The sequence below is a fragment of the Haemorhous mexicanus genome, chromosome 22 (genome assembly GCF_027477595.1).
Source record: "Haemorhous mexicanus isolate bHaeMex1 chromosome 22, bHaeMex1.pri, whole genome shotgun sequence".
NCBI lineage: Eukaryota > Metazoa > Chordata > Aves > Passeriformes > Fringillidae > Haemorhous > Haemorhous mexicanus.
In genome coordinates this window covers 7,193,136-7,212,592 of record NC_082362.1, presented here as the reverse complement: position 1 = coordinate 7,212,592, position 19,457 = coordinate 7,193,136, and the positions used below count along the sequence as shown (strand labels likewise).

General features: G+C 46.4%; 1 protein-coding gene across 1 annotated transcript; it reads left to right on the top strand.

Moving 5' to 3' along the window:
* Positions 1 to 332: 332 nt before the first annotated feature.
* On the top strand, positions 333 to 18,984 carry UNC119 (unc-119 lipid binding chaperone). The gene is made up of 5 exons (XM_059865799.1): positions 333 to 497; positions 9,951 to 10,064; positions 10,972 to 11,074; positions 11,783 to 11,955; positions 13,240 to 18,984. Exons 1-5 carry the CDS (start codon positions 380 to 382, stop codon positions 13,350 to 13,352), a joined length of 621 nt encoding a protein of 206 aa, XP_059721782.1. The 5' UTR covers positions 333 to 379; the 3' UTR covers positions 13,353 to 18,984.
* Positions 18,985 to 19,457: the final 473 nt, after the last annotated feature.

Below are 19,457 nucleotides of genomic sequence, written 5' to 3'. Positions count from 1 at the left end.
AGAGCCCCCGGGGCCATCCCGAAATCCAGCTCCTCCACCGTGTGTAGGTTTGAGGGTGGTTGGGGTGGGTGTCCCTGTGCTCTGGGCCAGGTGTGGGGTCTGTCCCCACCTCACCTGGGGGGCTGACCCCCATGGCGGGGGGTTCGCAGGAGGGGAGACCCCAGTCTCCTCCAGCAGAAAGGCTTTGCCCTGACCCCTGGGAGCAGCGTGGAGCAGCCGCTTTCCTTCCTCGCCCCGTTGCTCCCCCTTCCCGCGGAGCCGGGCGGTGCTGCGCGGCCGGGGGCGGGCCGGGGGCGGTGATGGCGATGCCCCTCCCGGTGCGGCGGCGCGCAGCGGGGCCGGGGCCGCTCACACCGGCGGTGGCGGTGGCGGCGGGGCCATGAAGGTGAAGAAGAGCGGCGGGGCCGGGGCGGCGGCGGCCAGGACCGAGGAGGAGCTGGGCCGAAAGGCGCTCATCGGGCCCGACGACGTGCTGGGGCTGCAGCGGGTCACCAGCGGTGCGTGCCGGGGATGGCGCGGGGGGAGGATGGAGACCGTGTCCCCGTGGGGCTTTTCCCGGGGGGAAAAGGGCAGCCGGTTCTCCTCTCTAAACCGGGGGGGAAAGAGGAGCCGTTCGCCCTTTCAAGGGGGCTGACCCAGAGGGAAAAGGGGAAGCGGTGCTCCCTTCCCCGGGGACAAGAAGTGGGGATGCAGCAGGGCAGGGGACGGAGCTCGCACCGGGATGTGCCACCCCGGGGGGCTGGGGACCAGCGGGGGAACAGGGGAATGCCCGGAGCTGGGGGTGCAGCCCCCCAGCTCTGCTGGAAGGTCGGTGTTGGGATGCTCCTCGCTGCTCTCCCCATCACCCCATTCCCTGTGTCTGCTCCCACCCTGTGCCCACGGCAGTAGGACGGGCTGGATCCCTGGCCATGGAGGGGACTTCAGAGCAGCCCCCAACCCATTTTCCTCCTCTCCAGTATAGCAGCCGTGGTCTTGAGGGCATCGTGGAGGCGGTGGGTGGGAGTGTGTGCCCGGAGGGGCTGTTGTGCTTGGCAGAAGAGCTCGGGACAGCAGCACACAGGGCTGGGGAAAGGCCAGGACAGGGGGGAATAGCTTCACACTGATAGAGGGCAGGTTTAGATTAGATATTAGGGAGAAATTCCTCTCTGGGAGAGTGGTGGGGCCCTGGCACAGAGAAGCTGTGGCTGCTCTATCCCTGGAAATGTTCAAGATGATCTTGGATGGGTCTTGGAGCAGCCTGGGCTGGTGGAAGGTGTCCCTGCCCCTGGCAGGGGGTTGGAACCAGATGGTCTTTAAGGTCCCTTCCTACCCAAACCATTCCGTGGTACTGCCTCAGGCCAGTAATGCCCAGGGACAATCTTCCCTAGTGTCCCAAAAAGTCCCTTTTCCATCTCCTAGGAGGATCTTTGGGTTGTCTCTCTGGGCTGTCAGGGCTGAGGGGCTGCCCGGGGGTCTGGCTGTGCTCCCTGTGCCTCTCAGCACTCTGCCCTCAAAGCCAGCTCTGTGTCACAGGGGCTGTGACGAGCCCTGGAGAGGAAGGATGCAGCTGTGGGTGCTGCTGCGTGCAGGCAGCCCCGTGGGGCTGCTGTGTGAGCAGGATGGGAGGAGGACAGCCTGTCAGGGACTGGTGTCAGCCCTCAGGAAGGGCTTACAGAGGCTCCTCTGAGAGGGGCTGCTGTTGCTGGGGACCTTTGGGTCGCCTTCTGCGAGCTGAGCTGCTCTGCTGGTGCAGCTGCGTGATTCACTGCCCAGAAATGCCCTGCCTGTAGCAGGGAGAGCACGCAGCAGGCACTGAAGCATCCTGCCAGCATCCTCAGTTGGATGGTGAATCCCAGCCATGGCTCTGTGAAGCTCTGTGTGCTCACTTCATGGCAGCCTCCATGTCCCTGCCCTCGCCAGGGCTGTCTGGAGGGGACAGGGCCACCCCACACCCTTGCTGTCACCTCGTGTGGCACCAGTGGGGATGGATGGTGCAAGCTCCTGCCTTCCCAGGGAGCAGGGATTGCTAAGCTGGTGAGCCAGGCTTGGAGCAGAGCTGGTTGTCTGCCTCTTCCAGCCCTGGGTCAGAGTGCTCTGGAGCACAGGGAGGATGTGAAATGCATGAAAATGTTGTGTTCCTCTCCTGCTGTGAGACTTGCTGGTACCAGCGTCACAGCCAGGCACTGTGATGATGTCCCAGGCTTACCATGGGAAGTGCTTCCTGTCCTGCTGGATGTGTGGGAGCCAGGGAATGCTCCCCACACCTGAAGCCCTCAGTGAGTTTGGGGATACAGGTAAACAGTGCACTCATGTTGAGCCTATTGTATCTTAGCACCCAGGAACAACTCCCCTTCTCAAGCTCAGTTTTTGTCCTTGGGGGTTTAACAGAAAGCAAAGAATATTTTTCAGATTTTTAACACCTAATGATTATTTAGGGCATTCTATGGCCTTTGCTCATTTCTACACCCTTAAAAACAGATGACCAAAAATAGCAATGTGAAACTGTTCCACTCTTCTGCTTCAGGTAGGGAGGAGGAAGCACCAGGCTGTGGGAGAGAAGTTCACAGCTGCCCCAACCTTTTGGACGTGCTGGGTGTCAGGGCAGACACCACACCCTGTTGCAACAATTCTCTCTTTGACAGGTTGGAGTTGAAGGAGGAGTTGGTGGTGGGGCTGCAGCAGAAATGTCCTGGTGCCCTGGCTGCCCTTTGCTGTTCCAGAGAGAGGATAATCCATCTTTATCCAAACTCATGGGCCAGCAGCACTCCGGCTCACACATTGAACTGTGTCCTGTCCTGCCTGGGACCTGGGGAGGGCTGACTGTGTTCTGGGGTTGCTTCATCAGCCAAAGCCCAGCAGGGCTTGGTACCACAGGAAAGTGTGTTTTAGGAATGCTCACACCAGGAGCAGGCTCTGTGTTTCTGAGCAGCCTTCCAGGTTTCCAGGGAGAGGTGGAATTCTGGCTGTAGCACAGAATGGTTTGGGTTGGAGGGGACCTTAAAAACCACCTGGTTCCAAGGGCCTCACCAGGAACAGGAGCACAGGAACCTTCCACTAGATGAGGTTGCTCCAAGCCTCACCCAACCTTTCTCTGAACACTTCCAGGGATGGGGCAGCCACAGCTTCTCTGCCCAACCCCTGGCAGTGCCTCAGCAGCCTGACAGGGAAGAATTCCTCCCTAATCATCTTTCCATCAGGCAGCACAGCTGGCCTTTGCTCTCCCAGTGGGTGCCGCTGACCCAGTGTGAGCTGGCTGGGCTGGGAGGGTGGCGAGGCAGGATGTGGCTCTGTGGGCAGCCACAGGAGCCAGCTGGGCTCTGCTCTTAATGTGCTTCTAATAAGCTTAACTGGGGAGTTGTGTGAACTGCCCTGCACGTTCTGTGTCCTCCCAGCGTTAAATTCCCCATCAGCTCTGGGCCCACAACATTTCTGGGTCCAGCCTGGTGGATCTGGGATGCTGCCCTGGGATATCTGGGCCTCCTGGCCAGGCTGGTTCTGGCTCTGCTCCAGCTGGATCAGGTGTAAGGCTGGAGAACCATTTCCTCTGCAATTAGTGAGATTTGTCACTCGCTCACCCAACTGTGGTTGGGAAAAGCGGAAAAAGCTCATGACGTGATTAATTTAAGATTAGCAAAGGAGTGGGGCAGAGCTCAGTTCAAATTGCAATTAATTACTGAGGCAGCCAGAGCATCAGAGGAGTCAGATGTGTAACAAAAGACAAGCTCCAGCCTCTGAGGCTGGCCTGCTTATCACCTACACAATTTGCCTGGAATACCAGATCAAATGTTACATTTTAAGTTTTATTCTAACTCTGATTTTATTTTAGGAAACCAAGGGGTTAAATAATTGGTTACATGCTTGGAAACAGTTTCAAAACAAACTCTAAAAATAAGGAGCACACACGTAATCATTTCTGAAAGTAATCTCTTCCTTGAGCTGTCACTTGGGATTTCTCTGAGACTTCTCTAGGCAGCTTTAGCTAAAGGCCAGCTTGGCACAGGGCTGCCTCAGTGGGTCAGGCAGGCCAGACCCTTCTTGAGGGACTTCCATACCAGTTTCCTGCAGTCAATTAAAGAAAAAAAACCCAAACAAACCATTTCCCTATCTCCTGCCTCAGCAGTTCAAGTCCTGTAAAGCTAAACCATTCAGGATCCATGTTCAAATCAGTTTCCAAATCCGTGGGGTTTCAATAGGCAAGGAGAGAGGGAGGCACTGACAGGAATATGAGGCAGATGTGCATGAATCCATCTTCAAAGCTGCTCCTGGCCCATGACTTCCCTCCCCAATTAATGGGGAGAATGTATTTTATTAGGAGCTCTGAGAGGAGCTGTGGGTGTCTGTGAGGTTTATAAATCCCTGCTCTGCCTTGTCCAGGGCTGTGATGTGTGGCTGTGTTTTGATGTGCTGATTTCTTGTTGCAGAGCCATCTCCCAGAGCTGTGCCAAGCTGCTCTCCCCACGACCCTTCCCTCAGCATCCCACACAGGCTGTGAGCTTTTCCAGGGCTCTGTGTTTCCCTAAGTCTCACAGCACAACAGGAGCTGTTAGGATTCCCAAGGGCAGCACACATGGTGTGTGTGTGGTGTGGGATTCCTCCTTCTCCCAGGGTTGTGGGTTTGGGCCATCCCTGGTGGAAGTGGCAAAGGTAAGAGGAAAGCTGAGGGAGCCAGCCTGAGGGTCTGGGCAGAGCTTGGCTTTGGCTCAGCCCAAAAATAGCTGATTTAGTTGATGTTGTGCACGTGGTTTCAGACTTTGAATGCAGTCAGTGTGAGAAGGGGGCAGGAGAAAGTGTTTGGGTGCCTTGGAAATGGGGGAAGAGCAGCTCCATCCACAGGCTGCAGGGCTGTGATCAAATTAATTGTGAGAGGGTGAAGTCTGGAAAGCTCTAGCTAAAACTAAAAAAAAAAAAAAAAAAGAAAAAAAGAAAAAAAGATGAGCAGGCTGCCACAAAAATCAGAGTTGTGCAGTAGGACTTGGCAACTGAGGGGCTCTGAGGACCTTGGGAGGTGCCTCAGCCTGGAGCCCCCTGCCCTAAATCCCTCTGCTTCCTTGACAGTAAATGTGCTGCTGTGGAAAAACCCCTCTGGGATCCTTCTGGTGCAGGATTTTCCCTCTGGGGCACTACAGCAGCCTAATTCCAGTGCTAGGTCAGAGGGCAGCTGCTCCCTCCCTGTGCAGCCCCCCTGGTCCCTGGTTCTCCAAACCCATGGTTTGGGTTGGAGGGATTTATTTTACAGGAGCAGATCCTGTTTCCTGGCTGGCTTGGTGTCACAGGGCTTGAACTGCTGAGGCAGAGGGCAGGGAAATGGTTTATTTTTTTCTTTAACTGAACCCAGGCTGTCTGGGCAGGTGTATCAATAGCACCTGAAACCTGCCCTGCCTTGCCCTCGGGTCCTGCTCCTGTCCTGCGTCACTGCTTGGCCTCTTCCTGGGGTCTGGGCTATTTTTGCTTCCTCCTGAGACTCTTCAATCTGATAATCTCCTAATCTCCAGCTCCTGGCAATTCCTCTGCAGTTGTCTTGGCTTTATACCTGGCTTATGTCTTGGGAGTTGGCTTCAAAATAGCTCCTGACCTTGTTGGTTAATGCATGTTAGGAAATAGGCCTGCATAACTGCAGGAGCCTTCTCACCTGTTCCCTAAATTGTTGTTGTTGTCTCTGTTGGGGAGAGAAATTCCTGTTACAAGTCACTGCTGTTGCCTCAGTCTCTTGTACAGCACCCTCCTGATTTACATCCATTTCCAGGACCAAATTTTCAGTTCTTTCTTACCCTGGGTGCACTCTGCTTTCCTTAGTGGGCTCTTAAAGCCTTAAAATAGGAGCTGCCCCATCTGAGATTAGACTCTGATGAGCACAGAAATATCCCTGGTGTCTGTGAGAGGGGACACGTGCTTCCTCCTGATGGCAGAGATGGAGAAGGGATCTTGAAAAGGAGCACAACAAAGAGTGTGAATCCTATTGCCCATGAGCTTGTGATAAAAAGGGCCTGGTGGGGTGGTTGCAAAGGAAATTTGGAAACACAGGATTAAATTTTAGCTTTCTGTCATGAGGAGCAAACCTGATCTCATGCATTTAAAGGACAGGGAGAGGTCCAGAGGACAAAGTGCCTTTGTTTGCTTTCCTGTGTTCTTTAGCTCTGTGTTATCCCTCACCTTTTGTGCTCCTCTGTAACACCAGCTGTTAAAATACACACCTGCAGTTCTGCACCAGGCTTCAGGACATGCCAGTGTTCACAGGCAGTGACTGCTGGCATTGTTCTGCTGGTTTATTTTGTAATTTTGCTGGGTTTGGGAGGACAGGAAGGTTTCCTGGATAAAAACTGTCTCTTTCCTGGATTAGGCAGTGGAGGTACCACCTCAGAGCTGTACCAGGGGAAGGAGCACCTGCTGATTCTGAGAGCAAAGTTGGAGACCACTGAACTGTTTGGGGTCTCTTTGGAATCACTTTTTCCTCCAAAGGGAATTGGAGAATTTGTGAAGGAATTAATTGAGCCAGATTCAGGAAGCCAATCACCTCTGCTGCTTCCTCAGACCACCACAGTGGTGTTGGTTGTGATCCAAACTCTTCACAACTGTGACAGGTGTTAAGATAGAAATTGTCTCTAAAGGTGGGCGGTTGCAGATCTTCGGGCATGATCCAGAGATTATGGGAAAGGAGCTGGAGAGGCACCATCAGGAGTGGTGATGTGTGAGTGAGAAGTGGCTGCTAATACCAGGTGAATTGTTTTCAGGAAGGGTTTGGGGATGGAGGTCTGGGATATGACAATTCCCTGAGCTTTAGGAAAGGGTAGGAAGTACTCCTCTTTTGTGACCCATTTTTTACACTACTAAATGTGGGTACTTATGGGGAAAAACCAATCTGATGGGTTTTCCATGGCTGTGCTGCTGTGTCCATGCCTTCATCCCTAAATCAGGTGAGTACTGAAGGCTCAGGGACACACCCTGATGGTTCAGTTTTTAACAGGGAAGCAGCACAACCTGCTTCAGGGGAAGTGGAAGAAACAATATTCTGTCCTGAGAGACCAACCCACCATTCTCTGTAACCATCCCCTCCATGGAGGTTTGATCTCCTCATTCCCAGCTGAAATAAGCAGGGCTGCTGCCTCCCTTCCCCAAATCCTGGCGACGCTGAATTAGGATAAGGGAGGCAGATGAGACATTTAAGTGAGTCACGGAAGTGTGGGCAACTGGGCCCTACAGTAATTTAAAAATAAGTGTGTATGGGATGAGATTAGCAAATCTGACAGTGCTCAGCTAAGCAGAAGGATCTGCCAATTGCAAGCAGCCCATTCCCAATAAGACCTTCCAGTGCAGCCTCAGGCTCCTGTTACGTGTGGGGGAAAAAACCAGCACGTGGCTACTTTGATTGATTTTTGAACAGGAATAGCAGAAACAAATGCAATACAGGCTGAGAGGAATATATATTCCTCTGGTTTTTCTTCTTTTTTTTCTTTCCAGGAGACTGGGCACTGCCAGAGGAGGGAAAAAACCCCCCTTGATTGCAGTATTCTGGCAGCTGATCTTCCCGGATGGCATCCAGCTGTATATTGACATGCTGATTAAAAAACAAAAAACAAACCCAACCAAAAAAAGAGGGTTTAAAATATTATCAGGGCAAAAAGAGTTGGAAGATAACAGCATAGGGGTGCAAGCATCAATGAGCAGGAGCCTGGTGGGGATTCTACCCGGGGTTTACTCCTCTTTGGAGGCTCTGCTTGGCTCTCCTCTGCTCCAGATGAGTCATGGACACTGTTACTGCAGCAACGCTGCTGCCAAGGAGGGGGATAAAGCTGTTGCCATGGTGCTGGATGGGCAGGAATTCTGCAGGAGTAGAAACACTTAATAATTAACTTGCAGACAAACGCGGCTTCAGATTTGCCAGCGTGCTCCAGGGAAGGTGTCCTGGGCTCCTGGGCGACTGCTGCCTGTTGCCAACAGCCTTCCCAGGGAACAGCCAGTGGCCATGGGCCCAGGGAGGGGAAGCTGGGCTGTGGGAAGCTGTGCCTGCTTCCCTCAGTTTGTGTTTTGCATGCTGGTGCTCGGAGCTGGGAAGTTGTGGGACGGGTTAGGAATTGGGGTGGCTGATGTGTCAGAGGCCAAAATCACAGTGTAATTGCAGGACATCTCCCTGAGGAATGCTAAACATCAGGGCCTAAGGCGAGGGCTGGGTTTAAATTCCTCTCCTGTCTTCTTGGCTACTGGTAAAGACAAAAAGGGAAGATTTTTTTTTTTGCAGTTCTTGGGATATTTGACCTAACACAGGCTTGTGTTATCTCATGGTAGTAAAAAAGGCAAGCTTTTAGCTTGTTCTTCCTGACAGTTGGGGTGCTGGTGTCAGTTTTCCTTGTGCTGTGTTGATCGGGAAGGGAAAATCCCTGCCAAATGCCCGGGATGCTTTGAGCAGTGTTCTCTCCCTGAACACCCATTTATAGAATTGTAGAAACTCAGAGTGTTTTGGCTGAAGAAGGACTTTAAAGATCATCCACTTCCATCCCCTCTGCCATGCAGGGACACCTCCCACTAGACCAGGTTGCTTCAAGCCCGTCCAGCCTGGTTTTGAGCACTTCCAGGGATGGGGCATCTACAAATTCTCTGGCATTCCTTTGACTCCTCACCATATGGGGTTGTTGGAGAGCAGTAAAACTGGCCAGGGAGAACATTTAACACCTCTGTTCCTTGTACTGAGCTTATTTGGACAGTTCTCCAAGTTATGGAGATTTGGAAGGAATAAAAGGCTTCTAGGAAAGTGCTGGTGCCAGGTGTTTGTGCCCAGGAGCTCAGAAGTTTCTCACAAAGGTCTTGGATTTCTTAGAGCTGTGCTGAAGTTGGGTTGGCATGGGAAGGTCTGAGCTCTGAGCACTTGTAACTTGTTTTATGTAGTCAGTGACTGAGCCTCAGGTGGATGGATTTGTTGGAGTTTCAGAAATAGGAAAGCAGACAGAAATAAGTGATTAGCTCAGATTAACAGCAGGAATTAGTAGCTGAGAAAGTGTTTTGAATTAGAATGTTAAAGTCTTATTTGCACCTTGGAACCTCCAGAACCAGTCTCCTACATCAATCAAATGTGCTGTTGTTTGAAAGCTGACCTGGCTTGTCTACATAGAGCATTTCTTTAGATTTGTCAGGAAAAAGTGAGTTATTGGAGCTACATTCAATCTGTGCTGTATGTGCTCCTTCCCCAGGGAGGAGGATGATTACTGTGCCAGGAGCTGGCTCAGGGCACAGCAAGGCTGAAGGCCAAAACTGTGGGGATTTTACTAGTGGAATCCTCATCCCTGGAAGTGTTCAAAAGGCCTGTGGATGTGGCACTTGGGACATGGTTTAGTGGTGAACACAGCAGCGCAGGGTGAAAAGTTGGACTTGATGATCTTAGGGGGCTTTTCCAACCTTGACAATTCTGTGATTCCATCTTTGGCTTTCTCTCAAAGATACACACAGCAGGGAAGGGCTCTGCTCCTGTTTTCCTAACACAGGGAAAGGCTTCAGTATCATTTTCAGTGCTGAGGAAAAGAAGCCCTGGTGTGGGGAGAAGAGGCCACCCTTTGTCTGCAGAGGGCTGGAGCAGGGAGGTGGCACAGGGGAGGACACTCCTGTGCCAGTTAAGTGCAGTCAGCTTAGCTCCCAAAGCTGCTTAGCCCTTGCATTCTGCCATAGGGCAGTTTTTAAAACAGGCAAAGCCTCTTAACCCTGGAAAGGCTGGGATTTGATGGAGGTGCTGACTAGTCTGGGAGGAAATGGATGCAGAAGTTGCTGGCACAGAGTTGGAAAAAGGTGATGACCTCTGTGTGTTGGGGGAGAGAATTCTTTCCCCTGTCCTGTCTGAGCAGGGCAGTGTGAGCCTCCAGAACTGAGACTGTCTTCAGAGACATCAGTTTTGAATTAAAACAGGCAGTAGTGGAGATGCATTTGGGCTGCTCTCGCTGCTGGTGTGGCCTCACAGGGCAGCCTTCATTTAAATTTGCTTCCCCCTGCAGATTATTTGTGCACTCCTGAGGAAAATGTTTACAAGATAGACTTCACCAGGTTCAAAATCCGGGACATGGAATCTGGCACAGTCTTGTTTGAAATCACCAAGCCAGCAGCTTCAGGTGAGTTCATACACAAAATAAGGTTTCCATGAACAAATGCTTTCTTTTGCCTTTCCCCACTCCTTTTACTCCATACATTTCCCAAAAGTAGCAGAATCTGTCTGCTGCAGGAGGGCTGGAGCCCCATCTTGCAGCAGGAACGTTTTTCAGGTGTCTCTTTGTACTAACAGGGTGAGCAGAGCTGGCTGCTGCTGTGCTCTTCCTGTTGCCATCTGTGATGGGAAGGGACAGATGGATGTTGTAAACAGGAGCAGAGGAGGAGGAGGAGATCACTGGGTGGTTTTTTCTTGGCTGGTATTCAGCTTGTGCCCCCTGCACATAGTTTAGCTGTTAGTTTAACATCTCTCACTGAGGAGTCAGGAAAATGGTATTTCCAAAGGGGAGAAACTGCCAACAGGCAAATGAAACAAACTGAACATTTGCCTTTTATTTTTGGTTTGATTAATTTTTAGGTGTTACTTGTAAGCATCCAAGTGTTGCCTGTTGCCAGTGGTGATAAAGCCCAGGGCAGCTGTTCTTTTCCTGGCCAAGCACTTTTAACCCTTCCCCACCTCCCTGCAGGTGAGAAGAAGTTTCCTGTAGCTTATAGGTAGCAAACCAAGAAAATGGCTTGTCCAGAGTCACTTTTCAGCCCTGATGTGAAGCATAGAAATTTTCTGGATTTCTATTCCTCATGCTCCAGTAGATGAGGAATAGAAATCCAGAAGATAAGAAATTCCTCCAACCAAAATCTCTCAACATTCCACCTCTGAGTGACCAGGGGTGACACCTCAGGACAGGAGGAGGGGAGAGCTCAGCACCAGAGCGATTCCCTGGCTTGGGTGGCACAAGCACACCACCTCAAATATTTCCCCTGAGTTTGTGGTTCCCGGGCAGCTCTGACAGAGCTCTCTTTGGGCTTTTGCAGAGCGGGAGCACAATGACAGGAAGGACGTGGACCCCAACGCCGGACGCTTCGTGCGCTATCAGTTCACGCCGGCCTTCCTCAGGCTGCGGCAAGTGGGAGCCACGTGAGTAACCCCCCCTGCTCCTTGGCCTGCCACAGAAAACAGCTGAAATCTTAGGGAAAAAAACCCCTCTCTGCCATGTTCATCCTGCCAGGAAGGTGATTGAACAGAGGGCTGTTTCATTTATTTTGAGGCTCTCCAAATCTCTGGCGCTTTAGGTTTAGTCAGGGGCAGGCCTGGTGCTGAAGGCATTGATGCTAAAAGAGGCAAAATAAAGTGGGAAGGCTCTGGGGAGTCCTTAGGGCACCTTCCAGCGCCTGAAGGGACTCCAAGAGAGCTGGAAAGGGACTTTTGGAAAGGACCTGGACAAGGGGAAATAGCTTCCCAGTGCCAGAGGGTAGGGATGGGTGGGATGTGGGGAAGGAATTGTTCCCTGTGGGTGCTGAAGCCCTGGCACAGGGTGCCCAGAGAAGCCGTGGCTCTTCCATCCCTGGAGGTGCCCACGGCCAGGCTGGATGGACCTTGGAGCAAGCTGGGATAGAGGAAGGTGTCCCTGTCCATGGCAGCTTTAAGATGTTTATCTGTGGTGTGTCCCTGTAAAATGCTTTAAGTGAAAGAGGAAACAATAATTTGATTAGTGCTGTTGCTTTATATTTTTGGCCTTTTTTTTTTCTTTTTTTTTTTTTTTCAGAGCTCTCTTCTGCCTTGCAGGACTATTGCAGATCTTATTGAAGCATGAAAGCTCACGTCAGTTTTACCCTTCTTTTTCAGGGTGGAATTCACAGTAGGGGACAAACCCATTAATAATTTCCGTATGATTGAGCGGCACTACTTCCGTGACCAGCTGCTGAAAAGTTTTGATTTTGAATTTGGCTTCTGCATCCCCAGCAGTAAAAATACTTGTGAGCACATCTATGAATTCCCCCAGCTCTCGGAGGATCTCAGTAAGTTCTTTGTTATAAACTTGCATTTCTGGGTTGTCACACCATGATTTTCATCTGAGGTGGTTTGAGGGAGCCCTTTCTTAGAGGCTGTCTCTAGAGAGTGGGTTGGGTAGAATAATTCATCCTTTTATATCTGTGTTAACACTGATTTTGTTTTCTAGTAGGATGTATCTCATCACACACCAGGCAGTTGCTTGGGTTTGTTATTTTTTTTTTTTTTTAATTCATAAAAGGAAGCTTTGGTATCAGGGAGGAAAAAGATAATTGTGTTATAAAACAAGCAAAAAATAAGATTAAAAAGACATCCAATAAATGGATAACTTAAATGTTATGATCTGTTTTAATGTTTGATGTGTTATATTGTGAGCTTGAGAGGTTTTAGTATGAACATAACTTTTATTTCCTCTCCTCTCTCCCAAGACACAATAGCACAAGCACTAAATCTCTGTGATTTTCCTCTTTACAACCCCTAATTGTGTGTGTCAGCACTAATATTGCAGTCTGTGAAAAATACAGTGAGGCTCTGCTGTCAGAACAGAGCAAATTTCCTTTGAGTTTGCTGTTTTATCACTGTTTTTAAAAACAAAGCAAAAAGAACCCCAACCCAAAATGTAATGGGTTCTTTTTCTGAGGTGCCCTTTATATGGTGCTATAATATTTTTGGATTATGAACATTTTTCATCCCTGAAATTGTGCAAAGAAAGAGTGGATGTGGCACAAGGGTTTAGTGAATTCAGGTTGGATTTTAAGCCCTCTGAGGGCTTTTCTAACATAAAAAGTCCATGATTATGGTTGAGTTATTTAAAAGATACCAACAAGGAGTGGTTTGGGCAGTTCCCATTTGGGTTTTGGTTTTTCACCTGATTTTGAAGGATGCTGATCAATGCTTAAGCCCAGCATTGGGGACTATCCCTGAAATAAGGGGTCTCCTTGAGCCAGGTCTCATAAACTCTTGGAGATCTATTTCACACCCAAGATAGCTCAGCTACCTCAGAAGGCGTAAAATCAGCAGAATGGCTTCTGTGGTAGTGTTGGAAACAAAAAAGTTTTAATGAAAGGCAAAATAACAGAGAAAAACCGAGCCAGGTGCAAAAGGTTCTTGCTCCTGGTAGAACATCCCCCAGGTCCTCTGAGGTGTCTTTTCACCTAATTGAGGAGAGAACCTTCCTGGGCTCTTGTCCTTTTTGAGGAGACCAAGGATAGTTCTGACACTCGGTTTACGGGGAGCACATTCCTCTATGTCCCTGTTAATTGGTTAATTGGGTTTTTTTCCCCCCCTCACAGTTCGAGAGATGATCCTGCATCCCTACGAGACACAGTCGGACAGTTTCTACTTTGTAGACAACAAGCTGGTGATGCACAACAAGGCAGATTATTCATACAGTGGAGGACCTTGAGCGTGGGCTGGATGGCCCCAGCCATGCTGGCCTCCCCTTCCCTCTGGAAGTCGTCAGGGATCCCAACACCTCCAGCTCCTGCAGTGTCACCTGGACAAGGATCCACCAACCAAGGACTCTTTGCCACAGTAGGAGTTTCATGACATCTCTTTTGAGCTTTGAAGCAGACCCAGTTCTTCAGAAGTTTTAAGCTAAAAATGATCTTTGGATACCACTTCCCTAAGTTCTTTAAGTGTCTGCTTTGAAAATGGCCTTGTGGGACCTGAGGGGTTTTGCCCTAATTCTGTGAATTTATGTTCTTGCCCTCGAGTATCTTTTAGGATTGCTTTCCCAAAGAATGTAATCAGAGAAACCATGGGAGTGGATGGATGCAAAGGCAGAGGTTTGGGTGGTTGTTTCTCTTTGTGGATGCTTCAAAGGCCAATTTAACTTGTCCAGCCTGTTGAAAATATCGAGCAAAACATCTCACAAAGGAAAGTTTCATCTTTAGACTGGCTCTCTCCATGAGTATTTCATCCTTTAGTTTCAGTCCTTCTGTGTGATGTTCTGTTTAACCTTGGAGACACCAGAACCTGAAGTGAAGAGCAGTAGTTCAGTGACAGAGCTGTGTTAATTGGGTGTTTTTACATTTACATTCCTTTTACATTTCAGATGAAGGTAAAATGGCATTGTGGGTCTATGAACCTCCATAAGTACATTCCATTGATTTCAGTTTTTTTGCAGAATAATCAGGAAAAACAGAAGGATTTTAGCTTTATTTTACATTTTTGCTTTATTTAACATTCAGCCTTTTCATGTCACACATTTCCCATGTCTATTTTTTTCATCTCGGCTCGATACCAAGATAAGGACTTCAGCACTGCTTGTTAGAGCAACATTTTAATTGTCTAGGGCAGCTGGGGAGTGTGGAATTTCCAGTTTTCTATGTGTATCTGCATTTAAAGGAGGTTATGACAGCGTTTCCCCTTTGTTAAAAACATTTCTCATCAGATAATAATACAGGTGAAGCTAAATCTAATAATCTACGACTTTAACACACAGCAAAAAATTTAGCAAGAGTTCTCTCTTCTCTTCTGGAAGAAGTTTAACACCAATTTAGCCCAAGAAATAGCAACACCAAGAATAAACTAGTGTGGGGTGACCTGTTGTCATGAAACCCTTACTCTGAAGGTCAGTTCACTGATACTTAAAAAAAAAAAAAAAGAAAAAACAAGAAAAATAAAAGACAGTTGCAGTCTGTAGATATTTCTATAAATACTTGATGTCTCCATGTCTAATTCTGTGAGTTGAAGTGGAACATTCTATGTTAGCCTCAGATAGGTGTAATAATTGTAATAATTTTTATAAAAATACCATTTCCAGTCGTGATGAGCGTCTCTGTAGTCGCAGCCTGTGTCAGACAGGACAGACAATTCCAAGTGTAGCCTAAGGCCTGGGAGGTTTTTGTGCTCTTGTTGGGGTTGTGGTCACTTTTCAGTGTGTCACCATTTGTATTTGGCTTGGCTTTTTTGACTGCTGAGAGAGGAGGCAGTTTAAAAATAAAAAGAAAAACCCAGTGATTTTAGGTTACAGCACAGTTTTTATTAAGCTTGGTGGCTACAAAAGTGTGTCAAGTTCACTGATTTTACACAAGGAGTAGCTTGTAGTAATTCTTATCACAGTGAGACTTGTGTTTATCACTATTTTTTGTCTCTAGTGTGTTAAATCATACAAGTAGCCTACAGCTGACTGATCAGTTTGAGAGGTACGAAAGATTTCCTCATTATTTGTGCAGTACTTTGAGCTACTGACCATTAATTTTATAGCACAATAATTACTAAAGATGGAAATAGTTTCAAAAATGTTTTCATTCCTCCACGTCATCTTTTTTTTTTTTATCAGGGCTGTTAAGTCATGTCTCCAATGAAATTTTGCAAGTTTTAAGTATTTCTGAGCTTTGTTTCAATTTGCAGGAGGAAAAAAATTGCTGATTTAAAGACAAAATAGAGTGAATGTTTATAATTACCACCCTGTACAGGGTTTTTTGGGGGGTTATTTTTCACCTGCTGTTCATAACAGTCACTTCAGTGCATAAGATTTTTAAAAGACTTTTAGGAATTGAATTTGCCCAACATTTCCAGTCATTTATTGAATATGTTGTGATGAGATCAGTTGTACTTTGGTGTGGACTCTTGGGTCATTTGATGGAGTTTCCTCTGAAATAGTTATGTTCTGCTCCTTTTTTATGCTATCTCCTTTTAGTAGTTATTAAAAAAGAGTAATTCCATAAAAATATTACTGTAATCAAGGGAAATTTGAGTGGTAGACATGCTCCTTATAAAAGAACCAAGAGGAAGTCACTGTGTTCCCAGGAGTGCAGAGTGTAGATGGAATTTCTGACATTTTTCTAGTGTAGTTTTGAGGTTAAACACAAGAGGATGAATTATCATCTGCTCCTCTCTGAAATCTTTTATAATTCAGATTATGTATGTAGTGATTCCAGCCTCACAGAAAATGTAGTGTGAATCATATGGGAGATATTACACTGAGTGAGTTTGTTGCCTAAATATTATTAGGAATATTTAAAGCCAGAAATAAAGATTGGACATTTTCAATAAAATAAATTTCAACCAATTTTAGCTCTAGCTTTTCAGTTGGGCTAATTTTAATCTTATTAATAATCCTCAGAGTTTGTCACAAGCAACAAATTCTGCTTCCTAAACCAAGGCAAACAACAGAAATTTCTGTGGGAAGTGCAGTGAAAGTGCTTTTTTCTGTGTCCCACTGAAGCAGTTATCACTGTTGTCTCTCTGTTTCACTTGGGAACCCTCTGTTAGCATTTCCTCAAGGCCATCCACATCCACAATCTTTGCAAACACGAGGTTCTGTTCCTTTCCCACCTGCTCATGCAGCAGCATCACTTGTGGTGTTGACATGAGGCACATAAACAGCACTAAAAAAAGAATGTTTCTTCAAAACCTTTGGCTGTAGAGTTGCTGTTTTCAGGCCACTTCTGTCCTTGTTTTGCTTAAAAACCACCTTCAAAATTTAGTGTTAAAGACCAGACTTCATGCAACACCCAATAATTTCAGCTTCCTTCTGAGAGGGAGCTGAGTTTGCAGCTCAGTTGTGAAACCCACATTTTTTCCCCTTAAATTGGCAGCTGGTTCTTATTATAAACCAGTTGAGAATGAAGTCTTAGCAGCATTGTTCACAGAAGAATTTGTTAATCTTCTTGACTAGCTATTATTTTGTATTTTAACATTCATCATTATTGGGTTTACTTTGGATGTTCATTGCAAAATCACAAAATACTGGCTCTGGGAAAAAAAGAATTGTTGTATTTTCTTCCTTGATCTCATTTTAAACATGACTTTAATTAGCACTACAGCTTTGTTTTAACAAGCCAGCCTGGCAGTTTGGGATCTGAATTTCTGAAAGTGAAAGAAAACATCCCAGAGCTAACCAAGATTATCTGCTAATAATGCCCTCTGTTTCCTGTCATAAAACAGGATTAAGTGTGTGCTTTACACAGTGACTTAATCTTGGAAAAAGAAACGAAGTCTCTCTGAGTGCTAATAGTGACATAATTTTTCTGAGAGACAGGGAAATTACAGCTCAACACATTCTTTCAGGGAAATTATAATTTGACATATTTTCTTCACTTTGTCAGTCTTGGATTCCTTTCATAGTCAGGGTTTTTAAGAAAAGCAGCAATACATTAGTGGTGAGCTGCATGCTCTAATAACTCACACTTCTGTGGCAGGGAGAGAACCATTTTTTTTTTTTTTAAATAATTAACAAATCAGCTGTGGTTGAGAATCTAGAAACTTTGCTCTCAGTTCAGTGGCAAAAGCCAAAATTGTTTCTGTGAATTATCCGTTGTGTGGTGACACTTCTGAAATAACTGAATGATCCACCCTTCCTGACTCAGAAGAGTTTATTTATTTATTTATTTATTTTAATGTAGAAAGTCTCCCCAGGGTTGGAAACAATCTGCTGGGGTTTAGTTCTTGCTCATAATCTTTCTCTATGTCTTGATTTTTGAGCGGGTCAGTAAGATGCTCTATTTTCCACCTCTGTCCTCTGAGTTTTATTCCAGAATCTTGTGTAGTGTCATAGTGGTGGCTGGCTGTGTGTGAAACATGCAGGCTACTTCCAAAATCTCTTCAATGTGAGAAAAAGGTGTTAAGGTATATGGAGAATTATCCTACATATCAACCCACAAAAAAATGAACCCCAATCTTAAAGACAAAAGCTACGGGGAACTTTTAGTCATGCAAAGATTGGGGCTATTTAAGGTAAGAAAATGCAAATACCCAACTGTCATATTTAGTAAGTATTATAAAAATGCTCTATTAATTATTCATAGCCTGGAAAAGATGGTTAACAGCTCCATTTTAATTAGATCTGGTTAGGAAGGAAACCATAGAAATCATTGCTGTTGTTAGGGGCTGCAAGGCAGCAGCTGGAACTGTGTGTGTGGCACAAAATTTGGGCAGGTTTGTCTGCATTTGGGGGGAAAAGTGAGGGAAAGGAGGACAAGGACAGAAAAAAACATTAATTTCAGCTATTTGGACCCAAGAGCTTCAAGACCATGGTGAGTGACTCAGTTTTCTCCTGGGTCTCAGGCAGCTGGGAGCTCCTGCTTGTGGTTCTTCTCTCTACCCCCAGCCTAAACACTGCCTAAATTGATAGAGGATTTTCAATATTCATAATAAATACCACTGAGAGTTCCTATCATTTAATCCACATGGAAACTGCTGATTTCTTTGAGGGCTGTGATGCTCCAGGTCTCACCTTGCAGCTCAGTTGTTCTCCCCATCACTGGTCAGTGGGTGAAATGGTGTTTGTGTGTCTGCAGCCCCCCAAAAACCCCCTGTGCTCCTGCCTGCTCTGCTGTCTGCTTGTATCTGAATACACCCAGCAAACCTGTTTGAATGTGACTTTTTTTTTTCTTGGTATAGAAACAGAATTGTCTGTATTAAAATGTATTTATAAAAAAAAAATCTATTTTTTGTGGAGGGAAAGTAGGATTCTGGTTACTATACCACTGGGGAAAGTGTTAGGAGCATTTTTACTGAGTTAATTTCTAATTCTTTGTACCTTGGTAGTGATTTGTTTGCTAGGAGAACATCCACTGTGGCCCATCCTGTGGCAATGCAATGCACTGTCATGCAGAAAATCTGGTTTTCAGAAAACTGGGAGTCCTTTGTTTCCCTTTTGGGACAGGAGGGAACTGAGGAGATCACCAGGAATAGAAGGAACCTTGGCACAGAATCTGTTCTGTGGTTTTGGCTTCAGCCTGTTTGACTTTTTGCAGATTAAGTAGAGAGAGAGAAAAGACTGAGACTTCAGGATTTAAAAAAAAAAAAGGAAAATTAGATGCTACAATTTAGTCTTCCTGTAGGAGAAGGAGAGTCCTTAAATTAATTTATACAAGGTTTAAATAGGGACTGCACTTGCTTCAATTGGTTTAATATTGGCAGCTTAGTCATTGATGTGCATCCTAGGGAATATGCTTAACTTTTTCCATTACCTTGGAAAATGGTTCAAAAACATGTCACTTCCATTAGCAAGTGTTTCTTCTCCTGTAACAAATTGCAAAATGTAAAAAAAAAAAATAAAGAAATAAATTATTGATCCTAGAAACGAGGGTGATTGTCTATTTTATTTAAATGTTTCTGTGAAAAAAATGTTCAAACTTTCATTTCATGTCTCTTCCATCAATATTCAAATTCCAGCTTTTGTGCAGATGTGTGTGAGCAGCTTCATTCTGTGGTGATTGATGGAAAGACTCTGCAGTGGTTTGGGTAGTTCTCATCACATTAAAAGTGTTCAAGTGGGATTTAACTTTTAGATTGGGAAAATGTCTTGGGGTGTAATTAAAATAAATTGGTATCAATTACATTAGTGGCACTTTGGAGTTGCACAGATCACAGCTGTGTAGCAGGTTGTGATTTAAAAAAAAATTGCAAGTTTGAACAGTCAATTTGGGAATTTGAAAAAATGAAAAATGTGAAAAATAAATTAGTTTCAAAGTACATTAACAGAACCTTGGAGTTCCCTGGATCACTCTTATGCACCAGGTTGTGCTTCTGAAGAATTTCTGGCTGCACTTTGAAG

Coding starts and splice junctions, on each gene's coding strand:
- UNC119 (XM_059865799.1), top strand. CDS start 380: ATGAAGGTGAAGAAGAGCGGCGGGGCCGGGGCGGCGGCGGCCAGGACC. Junction 498..9,950: donor GCTGCAGCGGGTCACCAGCG/GTGCGTGCCGGG, acceptor TTCCCCCTGCAG/ATTATTTGTGCACTCCTGAG. Junction 11,075..11,782: donor CTGCGGCAAGTGGGAGCCAC/GTGAGTAACCCC, acceptor CTTCTTTTTCAG/GGTGGAATTCACAGTAGGGG.